Genomic DNA, 14,227 nt, shown 5'->3' on the forward strand with positions numbered 1-14,227 from the left:
GTTCCTGGAAAGCTTGTGTTGGTTCCCAAATGAATCTATTTTCATATTAAACTTGGCTACTGTGGTCTATAAGTGCTAAATCAGCCCATGCAGCTGCAATCTCAAACCAGCTTCAGCTCAGTGACAGCTGACAGCATCTCCAGGAAGGCCAGAAAGTGAGGTCAAGGGCTCTGCAGTCAGGAAACAGGCCCCAATCCTGCCACAGGTGGTGTAATGAAGACACTGTCATCCTTGCAGCCAGATACTAGAGGCCACTCACACCTCTGCCACCACTGCCAGTGGTGGCAGTGCCCCTTCTAGAAGTGATGCCATGGCCTCTTCCATCACCTGTCACAGAATGGATTCTGTAGAGTGTGTCATTCTCTCCATCCCAACTCAAAGCCTGGGGAGAAAGCAGCTGATTGGCAGAACTTAGGATACATGCTATGCCCAGTTGCCAGGGAGTCTAGCTAGGAAGGTGAGTATCTGGCATTCTCAGCCTGAGGTAGGAAAGAGGTGGAGGTATTCCACCAATAGGAAGCAGGTTCAGAGACTCAGTAGAAAAAAAGAAAAAAAAATACTATTTTATTGTAATATCCTTTCATGGTCTCCCAGCTCACCACACACTAATTCATAAAGCTTAGTGTCCCCCTTGTGAGAGTAACCCTTTAGAAAAGAGATATCCACAAGGTCTGAGCAAAGAGGACAACCTTTGAAGGAGTTCTGACTAGCAGGAAAGATTAAATAGAATTTTAGGAGGGTGGATGACAGGCTCTATGGTTAGTCTTGGATCTTCAGGGACCCAACACCTCTTTTCTGCTTCCAGGCGAGGGCTTGAAGAGATGGGGAAGTGAAAATGATAGAAACACCAGATAGATTTTGACTCTGAGAATACACTACCATACAAATGACACTGCCTTTTTTTTTTTTTTTTCTTTAGAGCCGCTCCTGTGGCACCTGGAAGTTCCTGGGCTAGGGGTCAACTCAGAGCTACAGCTGTTGGCCTACACCAGAGCCACAGCAATGCAGGATCTGAGCCGCATCTGCGAACTACACCACAACTCACGGCAATGCCGAATTTTTAATCTGCCGAGTGAGGCCAGGGATTAAACCTGAGTCTTCATGGATGCCAGTCAGATTCATTACCAATGCACTGCAATGGGAACCCCAATGCAAGTGACTTGGAATAACCATAAAGTGACTGCAGCAGAGTGGCAGTGGCCTTGTTGGTTTCTGTGCTAATGGGCTGAAGGTCCTACTTCCATCTCACCTGGCTTCTAGCTGGCATGGAAGAGATTTTTAAAAATTTTATTTGAATATTATTTTTATTTGAAATAATTTTAGACCCACATAGAAGTTGCTAAAATAATTCTGAGAGTAAGAGAAAATGCACAGGGGATTCTAAGAATACCTGAGCCCTCACACATATGTAAACTTGATTCAGAGGCTAGACAGATTTGAGTTGGGGCCAAGGGCAGGTAGGATAAGGACCACTGAGACCCCTCATTTATGCCGAGAGAAAAAAATCTCAAGTTTTATCTGTCACAGGCTTTATCAACAGGTAGCTTGGGGGAAAAGCCAGGCCAGCATGGCTTTAAGGATCATCCCTTCCTTTGTCAAACCTTTCTTCTATCTTAAGGTGACATTTAGGCTAAAGGGAGGAGGGAGAAATCCTGAAAGACTGCATTTATCCCAGACAGTTAAGTGACCTTTAACCCCAAGAATGAAAACTTGAGAGCAAGATAAAGCAACACTCTTTTGCAGTGTACTGTATACCTCACTCTATTTCAAAGACGAATTCCTAAATCTGAATTGCCTCTCATTCAAATTCAGGACATATTTTGGAGTTCCTGTAGTGGCGCAGCAGAAACAAATCCGACTAGGACCCATGAGGTTGCAGGTTTGATCCCTGACCTCAATTAGTGGGTTAAGGATCTGGTGTTGCCGTGAGCTGTGGTGTAGGTTGCAGACACGGCTTGGATCTCACATTGCTGTGGCTGTGGTGTGGGCTATCAGCTGTAGCTCCGATTAGACCCCTAGCCTGGGAACATCCATATGCTGCAGGTGTGGCCCTAAAAAAAAAAAGACAAAAAGACAAAAAAAATACATAAATAAATAAAAATAAATTCAAGACATTTATTTGGGCACTTACTTACTAGGCATTTGCATTTACCTAGCCTTGTTGGCTCTGGTTTGTGGACTATTAAGAGCCTAGTTTTGAGTCTGGGAAGTGAACTTGTTCACACCACAGAGATGGGTGAGAAAGCCTTCAATCTTGCTCTTCTTGCAGGCCTGTGGTTAAGCCCACCTCACTGAAGATTATAGTTGAGTTGCTTTTGCACTTACATTTCTAGAAAGTAGAAATAATGCACATAGACTCTTCCCCACCCTTTAAAAAACAAAACAAAACACACAGAAGAACGGGGTTATTGGATTAAACAAGAAAGACTACAACAGAAGATTGAAACATCTACCCCACATGGAGATCTGAGCACTTGCACCAGGTGAAACTTGGAGGAGTGCGTCCTCCTCATAGGGTTTAGTTTGAGGAAGTTTGGTTCTCAGTCGCTGTAGCTACAGTCTTCTCAAGAATCAAGCCGGGGAGCTCCTGTTATGGCTCAGCAGATTAAGAATCTGACTAGTATCCATGAGGACACAGGTTCAATTCCTGGTCTCGCTTAGTGGGTTAAGGATCCAACAATGCCATGAGCTGTAGTGCAGATCGCAGCCATGTCTTGGATCCAGAGTGGCTGTGGCTGTGCCGGCAGCTATAGCTCCAATTCAACTCTTAGCCTTCGAACTTTCATTATGTGTTGGGTGTGGAGTGGAGACTGCAGTTTACTGAGTTACCACACTATCCTACACTTAATGGCCATGCCCAAGGCTCAGTTTCACATCTTCACCTGTGTCTATATTCCAAAAGCCTGAGGACTTCTTTGTGCCCAGTAAGTGAAGAAATTCGCTATTGACCTAAGGCTAGGGTAGCCTCACAGGCCCATGGGCCTTAGTGGAGAGCATTGAGCAGAGTGGCAGGGGCTCCACCCCCAGCCAACCCCATTGGTTGGAGGTGGCACCAGGGTGGGGCAGGGTCAAGTGACCTTTCTTACTGCAGGAACTTTCTTATATTTGAGCACCCCTGAGGCTAGCTTTCCTGGGTTTCGGTGAGCACAAGAGTTCTGGGGTCAGAAGTTAAAAGGCAGGTGTGGACAAATGGCTAAGAGAGCAAGGCAGTGGTATAGGGGAGAGCTTTCAGTGACAGGACTACTCTTGGAGGTTTGGCCTTGAGTTACTCAGAGATCGTTCTTGCTGTGCCTGAGAGGTGAGACTAAACTCTCAGAGCTCTAGAACCGTAACTGTCTGCTGGACTTCTCCAGCCATTGCCTTGCTTCTCTTCCCATAGACAATTGGCCCAAGAGCAAAATTCCCTCCAAAAGCTGATCGTCTACCACTATTCCTTATTTTGATGAATGGCCCACCCTACCCTAGATACTCAAGCTGGAAATATGGAGGTTATTCCAGTTGTTCTTGTCTCACATCCATGTCCAATTAATCAAAAAGACCTATTAACTCCATTTCCAAATATACCTCTGTATTACTGCCCCCTCCTTCCATATTTCCTCTGCATTACTTTTGGTCTCTACAGTTTTCTCCAATAGGTGTCTATCTGTTCTCTCTGTTCACCTCCAGTCAATTCTCAATGGTGGGGCAAAATGACCTTTTCACGATGTAAACATTTCTCTGGAGTAATCTTGCTTAACATGTTTTAAGCTCAAAATTTAAACACCTAAATGTGATCTAACTGATTCTGCTTACTTTCGTGAACTTACCTCCACCTCTGTCAAGCTAGTACTTCTACTTCTGTCTGTTACCTATAATATCCTCTATTTGCAAAGCACACTTCTTAAGTTTGTCATCTCCTTTGGAAAGTTTTCCCCTTTTCTCACCGGAAGGGAAAGGGTTTGTTTATTTCGGCACAAGTCTTAACATGCTGTACTGTAGGTAAAGTTATACCACCTAATTTTGAATAGCTCAGGGACACCTTATTTTTCATCTGTAAACTTGTGCTTACTACCCCTAGGTGCTTAATAATATGACTATGTTCAACACCCAAAAGCAAAAGTTATTTAGAATCACCCCTGGACATTTTTTTTTTTTTGTCCCTTGATATTTTGTGGCCAAGGCTATTGCCCCAGAATCATACCCCTTCCCCTTCCTTGAATGGAAACCAGTTGCTCTAGTCTAAGTTTCAGGAGGAAGCTGCAAAGAGAAAAACAAAACAGATTAGAACAAACCAGGTGCCAGATGGCAGAACATTTGACTTCCAGTAGACTTTTAGCCTCATTATACATTCATTGCAATAGATTAGCACACTAAATGACACACCTACCAGTGCTTTGTCCCTTGACAATTACCACAGCAACAATGGGAAAGGCCCATACGAAGACTACGAAGACTTCGAAGACTTCGGAGGAGTGTTCTTTCAGTTCTGGATCCAAAGTACATCGATGTTCTTGGTTAAGTCATGACTGAGTATTCCTCCCACTTTTCCTAATTACCTCCCTTTTACCTCCATCGTCCTACATGTGTGGTGTCTCCACCTGAATTGGGTTTAGAAATTGATTTGTGACCTAAGTTTCCGCTTCTCCATTTTTTGGTGATTAAATAAAGCTCGTGCTGTTCCAGTTTCAACATCGATTTCATTATTAGCTGTGTGAAGCCAAGTGGAAAAAGAAAACCTTCCTGGCAGAAACAAGCGGTCTTGGCCAGTCTCAGACTCCAGGACCGGTAAGAGTCAATCAATTCCATTTGGGATGTCAGCGTGGGGGCCCAGTACTTTGCATTTTTGACAGTTCCCAGAGGTCCATTCTGAGAAATCTTTTACCCATTGGTCAGAGTACCTTTACTTCTCAGGAGCTATTTTTGAAAGCTACTTAAGGATAGGGGCTGCATCCTCGCCAAGATCCAGAAAACGCTTGTTGAGTGAATGACAAAGGGATGGGTGAATGGATGAATACAAGGTCGGCCCAGTCAGCCATTTTACCACACAGGTCCTATCACCTCCCTTTACTTCCGCAGCAGAACTAGCCCTTTCAACCCAAGCCGCCTGGGCAGGGTCCAGCAGCGCCTGGAGGCACGGTGGACTACATTTCCCAGAGTTCCAAGGGACTGGCCGCGCAGGCGCACTTGGAAAAATACTACGTCACTCTCTTACCCAGAAACTGGCCGGTTAATACCTTCGGCGCCGCTCCTCCTCCCCTCAGGTTTTCCCTGTCCGGCAGTGTGAGCTGTGCTGGTTTTTCTGCAGGCCGGACTTATGGCCTCGATGTTGAACTTCTACGGGCGTGTGGTGCTGGTCACCGGTGCCGGGGGAGGTAGGCATGCAAAGGTTGGAAGGCTGGCGTCCGGGTCGCTCCTATCCCGGGAGCACTTCTTTTCGGTCCCGCTGCTCACGCAGCGGTAGCTGCGGTCTCAGCGTCGGGACTGCGGGCAGCGGTGGCGGGGCAGCTAGGGGAGGGAGCGGCTGGACTCCCTGGGGGTGGTGGGAGGACGGACAGCGACTGTCCTCCCGACGCCGAATCTGCTGAGGCGGGGGAGGTGGGGCTGGCCAGTCTTGAGTGGAGAGCCAGAAACTCCTGGTGCAGCCCCCACCCGTGTGGACTTCTCAGGGTTTAGGGTCTTGCCTGAGGAGAGAGGCTTGGTTGGGCTGCGGGTTGCAGAACTAGGTGAAAGGTCTTTCAGGAGCTCATCCGTGAGTATCCATTGGGACTCTTCCTGCCATCTAGGCCGCTTTAAGTCTTTTAAACGTGGTGGAAAAGCCGTTTGGGAGCTGCAGTCACCCCCGGTGTAGCAGATATGTCAGTCCCTTGCTTTTAAAAAGTCACTCATCCTTCCCTTTGTTGGATGATTTTAAGTTCTTTAGAGGGCCTTCCTTAAAAAGAAAAAAAAAAAATCTGATTGGATTCCTCCTGGTTGGACTTTGTATGTATATCAAGCCAAGCACCATATTGACTAGTCCACTGGAGTCTTGGCATGGGTTGTGAACTCAGTGCCTGATAAAGGACGTAATTGAGAGTGTCATGGGGACAGCAGGAGCTGAGGAGCAGAGGCCTTTTGACATGGGCCAGATCTTCCTGTACTTCCGAAGCAAAATGGTGATTTGTTATGAGAAATAACCCTATTTTTAAAGGACAGGATTAAAACAAACCAGTCATACCCACACGAATGCTTTGCGTTGAGGTTTTATATTTTTACCACCAATACACGACCTCTCCGACCTCCAAGTGCAGGGATCTTGATCTTAATTGATCCCTCACTGGTAGTGCCTTATGGACTTAATGAAGAATTAATTTGAATTGTATGTTAAAAATCACAAACAATGGAATTCTGTCAGTTAATTCATTTGTACCTTCACATCTCCATTAATAAAGTAAATTCTTATGCTTCCGTTCAGAAAAAATGTCTTTAGTATTAGTTGGTAGCCAAGTATTTTGTACCTGTAGCTAAATACTTCATTCTAAAATGATCATTCATTCTAAAATGATCCGTTTTTGGAAAAACATTTTGTTTACACTTTGACGGGATGGAAATAAGGAATGTGTCTCCTGTTTTAAATCTCTTTTGACAGTGAGTGATCCACACTATGAAATACATTTTACACCAAGACCTGGTGTGTGTGTGTGCACACCCCCGCATCTATATTTGAAAGAAATTCATGACATGGTGCATAGTAAATGCAGTGCACTTTGAACTTTTCTGCTCTCTTTCATTAAAAAATACAGATTGCAGTCCACTAAATTGATTTTGTGAAGTATTAATGAGTTGTGGCTTGACAGTTATGAATTTAGCATCTCCTGTTCATAAACAGATTTGTATTTTAAAGAGCCTGGATTATGGTACAATTACTGGCCATTAGACTTGAATACTGATCTGAGGGTGGAATATAATTTTGTGGTAAATTTGAGACTGTCGTAAGGTCCACACTAGGCCATCATTTATGAGAGATTAGGATCTAATTCCAGTCTAATTCAGGGCAAAGGCTATTGTCCTTGAGGTCTTGGAGTTGTGATTTGAGAATACCTACCTAGAACTGAGGCATTGCTGAACATCCCAGGAGAATGTCCACGAGAGCCTCCCTGCCTGCTTGTCCTGGGTCTGAGTCTGGGAAGTAGTCCACCTCCAAACCACTCATATTTTAGAGATGAACAGAAATATCTTTGCAGTATTCAGGTGCTGTTGTTTAGCTTGTAATTTTGAATAGTTTAATGGAAGACCCAGAAGGAGTTAAGAATGGTCTAGGCTTCACGAAAACAATTTTGCCCTAATTGGTGGTATATTGGGAATTTGATTTGTTAGCTGACTGTAGCGTTGCTGGGGAAGTAACTGGGTGAGAGTGGTGGAGTTGGGCAATGGAAGAAGGAAGTCTGGCCATTATGAATTGGAGATGGTTATAAAATAGCAGCTTGTAGGTCTGAAGATTTTGAGAAGTGTGTGAGTAGTTGCAGATTCTAAAGTCAGGAGAGGCTTTGAGGTCCTTTGACTTCTGGTAAAGCTAGAAAATGAAGTAGTCCAGGGAGCTAGTCTCTGAGGCTCTGTTAAGTTGAAGTAGAGAGAAGTCCACTGCAGAGAGCACTGAACAAACAGCTTGAGAAAAGAATCAGCTGAGATTTGACAGTGGTAAAAGGCCAAAAGGGAAATGGGAGAGAGAGGATGATTGGCAATGAATTTAGATGTGAGAGGAAGTTAAGATAGGACCTAAAAGAGGATTAAGATAAAATAGAGGCTCTTGGATTTAACTTTTTGTTCATTTTGGCTGTAAAACTGTACTGGGCATTGTGGGAAATGCAAAAGAATGACATAACCTTAACTTTTAAGGACCTTCTAGTTTAGTTAGGGAGACAGACTAACACATATAAAGTATTTAAATAATGTTTATGTAAATACAGATATAAAAACATGGGAGGATGCTTAGGTATCTGTTAATGAGCTAGTAGTATTAGAAAGAAACGGAAGAGAATGTCACTTTTAATTTTGTATACAGATTTCTGTACAGTTTGCATGGGCCTTTATGATAAAAGTAGATTACTTACATATCTTTTGAGAAAATTGTATAGCTTGGTTTTGTGGTAATTCTCTGATTAACCTAGATCAATCTTTACCAGAAACCTACCCTGCGTCTTTCATCTGATAAGTTTTACTTTGTTACTATAATTTTTTGTGTGTGTGTGTTCTGATCATGAGTACTTGATTTCTATAAGAACCTCATGTTTAGAATAAGTGCTTCAGCCTTGATCTGATAAAATATGAGGCGACTTAAATTATTAGCTAGATTCCCTCTCATCCAGAGTGGATTAAACTATAAAATAAATTATTTTAATTTTGGAAAACTTTTTATTTTGGCTTGTTTTTAGAAGAGCCTGATAGTTTAGCCATCTCAGTTTGTTATTTGTTTACTTTTTATCAATCAGTTTAAACTGAATTTATTATTTATTAAATTTATTAATTTAAATTAAATGTATTAGTTACATTAAAAAAACCTGTATGTGTTAAACAATTTAAACAATGCAAAAGTAAGCTTTCCATCCCTTGTTGCTAGTCACACAATTCTATACCCAAGAGGTAACCACTAATTGCCATTCTCTTATGTATATAGTCTTCCCGAAATGTTTTATGCCTATAAAATTTATGTAGCTGTGTATCCATTTTTGGATGTATAAATTTACATCTCTTATCTTTGAGTATGAATTAAATATTTCCTGTGTGTGGTGATTATACAGTCAAAGTTCACAGCAGGATGTAGAAACTACTATATATTTAAAACAGGAAAGGATTTAATATAGACAATTGGGTTTTAAGCAGTTCCTCTTGGAATTCCTCATGGAACAATTTGAAACTGGTCCGTAAGTGGCTGCCATTGGGACTGCCACAGCCCAAATAGTCGCTGGACCCAGGGGTTTAGAGAATGGAAGCTGCCATCCAGAGATTAGGGAGCTAGATCTAGACAACTCTACTGTATCTCCTTAATATCTAGGAAGCTTCAAGAAATCAGCTTCTTAAACAACAGCAATAGCCAGAAGTCACAGTAAGGTGGCTTCTGCCTCATTCCTTCCTTCCAGATTCCATGCAAATATGTTTAATGGTGGAAAATGTAGTTGTAAGCTTTCCAATCCCTGCAAGTAGAAGAGGATGAAGTAAAGGCTGAGAGTACCACTGAAGACTGTACCCTTGTAATGTAGATGTTCACCACTTACTTTACAATCGGGATTGAGTCAAGTGGACCAAAAAATTATGCTACCATTTGCTTAACTTTCTGATTTATTGTTTTCTTCAATAGGATTGGGCCGAACCTATGCCCTGGCTTTTGCAGAAAGAGGTGCATCAGTTGTTGGTAAGTTGATATATTTTTTTTTCCATTCAGTGGCTGGGAACTAAAATACCATCTTCACAAACCAGTCACCTTTGTATTTACATCCAGTAATTTGTCAAGGTCAAATTTCATCACTGTTTTTTCCTTCTTCCAGCAAAAAAAAAATAAGGTTCCCTCTTGGGGCTGACTTAGTAACTTATTTCTTAAAGTAAACTAGGTTCTCAGAATTTGCATCCTAACAGAATTGAAAAAGATAGGTCAGCACTCATTATATAAAAGGAAATTCTTGAATTTGATGTATTGTGGGCTGTAATTTTTCAATGTAGAAGGCTAGTGCATGATGAGTCCTTGTAAATACATTGTTAGGGTAAGAAATAAGTGCATTTTTATAACTGGAAGTTTGGAATCACGGAATCCAAAGTATGTTTTGTTTGTTTGTTTGTTTTTGTTTTTGTTTTTTTAATCTTATTTCATCAAAAATTTTCAACAGGAGTTCCCATCATGGCACAGTGGAAATGAATCCCAATAGGAACCATGAGGTTGCAGGTTTGATCCCTGGCCTCGCTCACTGGGTTAAGGATCTGGCATTGCCATGAGCTGTGGTTTAGGTCACAAACGCGGCTTGGATCCTGTGTTTCTGTGGCTCTGGTGTAGGCCTGTGGCTACAACTCCGATTGGACCCCTAACCTGGGAACCTCCTTATGCCACGAGTGTGGCCCTAAAAAGCAGAACAAATTTTTTTTCAAAAATTAAAAAAATTTTTACAACAGTTTTTAAATTTTTTTTTTTTGGTGTCTTTTTGCCTTTTCTAGGGCTGCTCCTGAGGCATATGGAGGTTGGCAGGTGAGGGGTCTAATTGGAGCTGTTGCCGCTGGCCTACGCCAGAGCTACAGCAACGCGGGATCCGAGCCACGTCTGTGACCTACACCACAGCTCATGGCAACACCAGATCCTTAACCAATGAGCAAGGCCAGGGATCAAACCCACAACCTCGTGGTTCCTAATCGGATTTGTTAACCACTGAGCCACGATGGGAACTCCCAGTTTTTAAAATTTTTAATTGAAGGGGCATTTTCATGAGTTTGTGTTGGGGGAGGGTGAGTTGAATATGCTGTATTTTATAATGCTCAAGGTGGGAGGTTTTAATAATGTAAGTGGTTTGCAGTGCTTGGTGTACTTGACAGTTGGTGTAGACAGGAGTGTCTGCAGCCAGGCCTTTGTGGGGAATGTTTAAATGAGTGCTCAGTGCCAGGTAGGGACATAGGGCAGATGTATGGCCCAGTAGTTCTTATTCCTGGACTGAAATTGTTGGCCTACAGTAACTTCCCAATCTCAGTTTTCCTACATCTAAGTAGGGAATACACAGAGAAAAATTTTCCCCAGTTTGTTTATGGAGATATGTATAACAAAAGAGTAAATAGGCAGCCAGGTTTTCTAAACAAAGAAAACCAAGGCAGGATATTTAATATACTCTTCTCTCTCAGTGTGGATATGTAGCTTATCTTTATGAAAGGGTCACAGAGACCTTGGATGTTCCTTGTTTAATGTCATAACCATTGTCTGTTAATTCAGTTTGCTTTTTGTGCCAAGAACATACTTTGACATTGCGGTATTTGGCCAGGGGATATGTAGTTGAGGCCTTCTTTGCCACATTTTCCCATGAATATTTCATGCCAAGGTCTAAAGTCATTTTTTTTGTTGTTGTTGTTGCTCTAGGGATGGCACGTGGAGTTCCTAGGCCAAGGATCAAATCCCACTGCACTGGGTCAGGGATCAAACCCATGTCTCTGCCGCTTCAGAGACACCATTGATCCATTTGTGCCACAGCGGGAGCTCTGCAGCACAATTATTGTTTTTCTTTTCTTTCCTTTTTAAAAATATTGCTATTTATTTATTAATATTTTTACCTTATAATTATTTATATATGTCTTTTCCACTCAGTTCCTTAGGTTCAAGGAGCTCATTTTATCTTTTGTATCTCCTTAAGGACCTAAAATACTGCCTTTTGTAAAGAAGATGCTTTGTTCATTGGTTCTTTTATTGTTTAACCTACTTTATTTTTTGGTGGGGGGAAAAACCATCATGAATGACTGCCTACCATGTCCTGGGTGCTTTGCTCAAGGTCATGTCAAAGTGCGCCTGAAGCCTTGTTGACTTAGGAGGCAGTGGTGCAGAGAGGTTAAATTCTGGGTATATTTTGCAGGATTTACTTATTTGCTAATGCGGGTTGAAAGGGACAAAGGAGGACAGAGTGGTTGTTTACTGAGATAGGAAAGATGGAAGGGAGGGCTGGGTTCATAGAGGGGCATTCCCAGTAGACTTTCAGATGGAGATATTAGGTAGGCAATGGGACTTAGGACTTTGTAGTTGGGGGGATAGGTTGAAGCTATATAAATATGACTATTTTCAGTTTCTAGGGGGTATTTAAAGCCAGGAGACTGGATCAGCTTACCCAGGTGGTGAGCACAGATAAACAGGAGAAGAGGTCCCCGAACTGAACTCTGGAGGACTCAGTCTCTCATTTTCTTCTTCCTTTTTTTTTTTTAAGCTCTGTACCTGTGGCATATGGAAATTCCCAGGCTGGGGGTCACATCAGAGCTGTACCTGCTGGCCTATAACCAGAGCAATAGCAACCCCAGATCTGTGTTGTGTCTGAGACCTTCACGGCAGCTCATGGCAACGCCGGATCTCCAACCCACTGAGTGAGGTCAAGGATTGAAACCAAGTCATCGTGGTTACTAGTCAGGTTCATTACTGCTGAGCCACAATGGGAACTCTTAAAGATACCTTCGATTTGTTCTTGTTGAGACAGATTAGGTCCCTTAAAGAAAACTAATTTAAGACATTGCTTTCTAAACTAACACTGCATTATGGAGGCCTTCAAATATTTAAGTACATTTATGGCCATTCGGGAAAAGATTCTGATGAACTAGGGTGATTTTTTATTTCCACCAAACAGTGAAAGTAGTATGGCAACTCTGTGTTTACCCCTTTTTCCTTGGCTATCAGGAAGCTTCAAGGAAAACCTAACACTGTCCCCAACTAGAGTAACTACCAATGGTGCATGCTGTCAGTAGGCTTCTCAGTCTCTGGTATAACACTTTCTTAACTTTTCTAATCTTTAATAGTACTTGAACATGCATTTTATATTTAAGGCATTTTAAATACTTTTTCGTAGCAGTTTTGTAGCAGTTAAGACATAAACAGTATATAGGAAGAAATCTCTATTGGGCCCACAGCTCTAAAATCAATGAAATGATTCTTAATGCTTTCGTTTGCTATAGGAAACTTTGTCAGAATTGGAGGAAAACCATCAAGCATAGAAAACAGAAATGTCTGGAAGGACATCCAAGAAATGGTTAATAAGAGTTATCCCTAAGAGAGAGTGGGATAGTGCAGTGGTTAGAAAAGACTTTCTGAATCTGCAGGGTTTGAATTTCTTAAAAGCATTTTAAAAAAGGTAAATAACTTCTTCAAAAACAAATATTGCTCTTTTTATATACTTCTTGGATTACTCATTGAAAAGGATATCGGTTATATAATCAATACATGTAAAAGTTGTTTTGATTTTGTAGTATTGGAACCACCATTTATTTATTTATTTTAAATTTTTTTTTGTCTTTTTGCCTTTTCTAGGGCCACTCCGGCGGCATATGGAGGTTCCCAGGCTAGGGGTCGAATCGGAGCTGTAGCCACTGGCCTACGTCAGAGCCACAGCAACGTGGGATCTGAGCCTCGTCTGCGACCTACACCACAGCTCACAGCAACGCTGGATCCTTAACCCAATGAGCAAGGCCAGGGATCGGACCTGCAACCTCATGGTTCCTAGTTGGATTCATTAACCACTGCTCCACGACGGGAACTCCCACCATTTATTTTGGAAATGAGTAATTTATAGATGTGTCATTGATGATAGATGTGACTCAGCTGGTGTCAAATCTTTGGATTAAATAAATATACGGATATGTGTAAGCATAGTTATGAAGCATTCTTCAAATACAAAGCATTATAACATTATTACTCTTGATAATTAAGTGGCAGGTTTGAAACTGCTGTATGAAAATTTCCCTCAGTGAGCTACAGAAAAAAGTAGGAACTACCTATAGAAAATTGAAGCAGGAAAGTGAGGCCAGACTTCAAGGCATCCTGAAAGTTAGGCAGTGAATAATAGGGCTCCACTAGGGCATATTTTGAGCAAGAGAAGACATAGTATAAAGATTCTTTTACAGCCATTATCCAACAGCAGTCTGCTAATGGCCTGGAGAGGTTAATATTGGAGGGAAAAGACTGCTGGGGAGGAAACTGCAGTAATCTGGGTATGAAATGATGGTATAAGAAAGGAATGGCCATGAGCAAGTCCTCAAAAGAACTGTAAACTCCTCCGTGTAGAAACTATATTAAGAGCCCAAAGCATCTAGCACAGTGCTGAATACAGAGTGGGAACATGATAAACATTTTGAAGAATATAATTGATGACAAGACCTGGTGGCTCAATGGCATGTGCTGTTCAGAAATGGGAGAAAGGCAAGAGTACCTGGGAGGTAAATCATTCAGCAAAGTGATGCTGAGAAGGTGGGACAGTTTGATGAAGATGATGATCAGTTTGATTTGGATTTCACTCTGGCCCCGTGAAACTGAAAGTGATATATATTTTTCTCAGCTGGTTTCCCAGCCCTGATATCAGGAGACCCATCATATGTTTCTTGCTCTAGTCTTTGGAGCCAATAGTTAGAGAAGACTGGGCTGAGGGTAGAAAGAACAAGAACCAGCTTTGAAAGCAAAGTTCTTAGGGCAAATAGGATTACTAAACACAATTCCAGATTGCTCAATCTGGTTTATGTAACAAAACGCTGAAAAACAGGGCATCTTATTCATCAAATAATA

At 42.0% G+C, this 14,227-nt stretch overlaps 1 protein-coding gene across 1 annotated transcript in view; it reads left to right on the forward strand.

The window, feature by feature from the left end:
• The first annotated feature begins 5,170 nt into the window (after nt 1-5,170).
• Nucleotides 5,171-14,227, forward strand: part of HSD17B4 (hydroxysteroid 17-beta dehydrogenase 4) — an 89,450-nt gene continuing 80,393 nt past the window's right edge. The window contains exons 1-2 of the mRNA XM_047778485.1: nt 5,171-5,351; nt 9,311-9,364. Coding sequence (XP_047634441.1) covers nt 5,294-5,351; nt 9,311-9,364 — 112 coding nt within the window. The 5' untranslated portion in view covers nt 5,171-5,293. The remainder of the gene's footprint in view (nt 5,352-9,310; nt 9,365-14,227) is intronic.

Source organism: Phacochoerus africanus, chromosome 4 (genome assembly GCF_016906955.1).
Source record: "Phacochoerus africanus isolate WHEZ1 chromosome 4, ROS_Pafr_v1, whole genome shotgun sequence".
Lineage (NCBI taxonomy): Eukaryota > Metazoa > Chordata > Mammalia > Artiodactyla > Suidae > Phacochoerus > Phacochoerus africanus.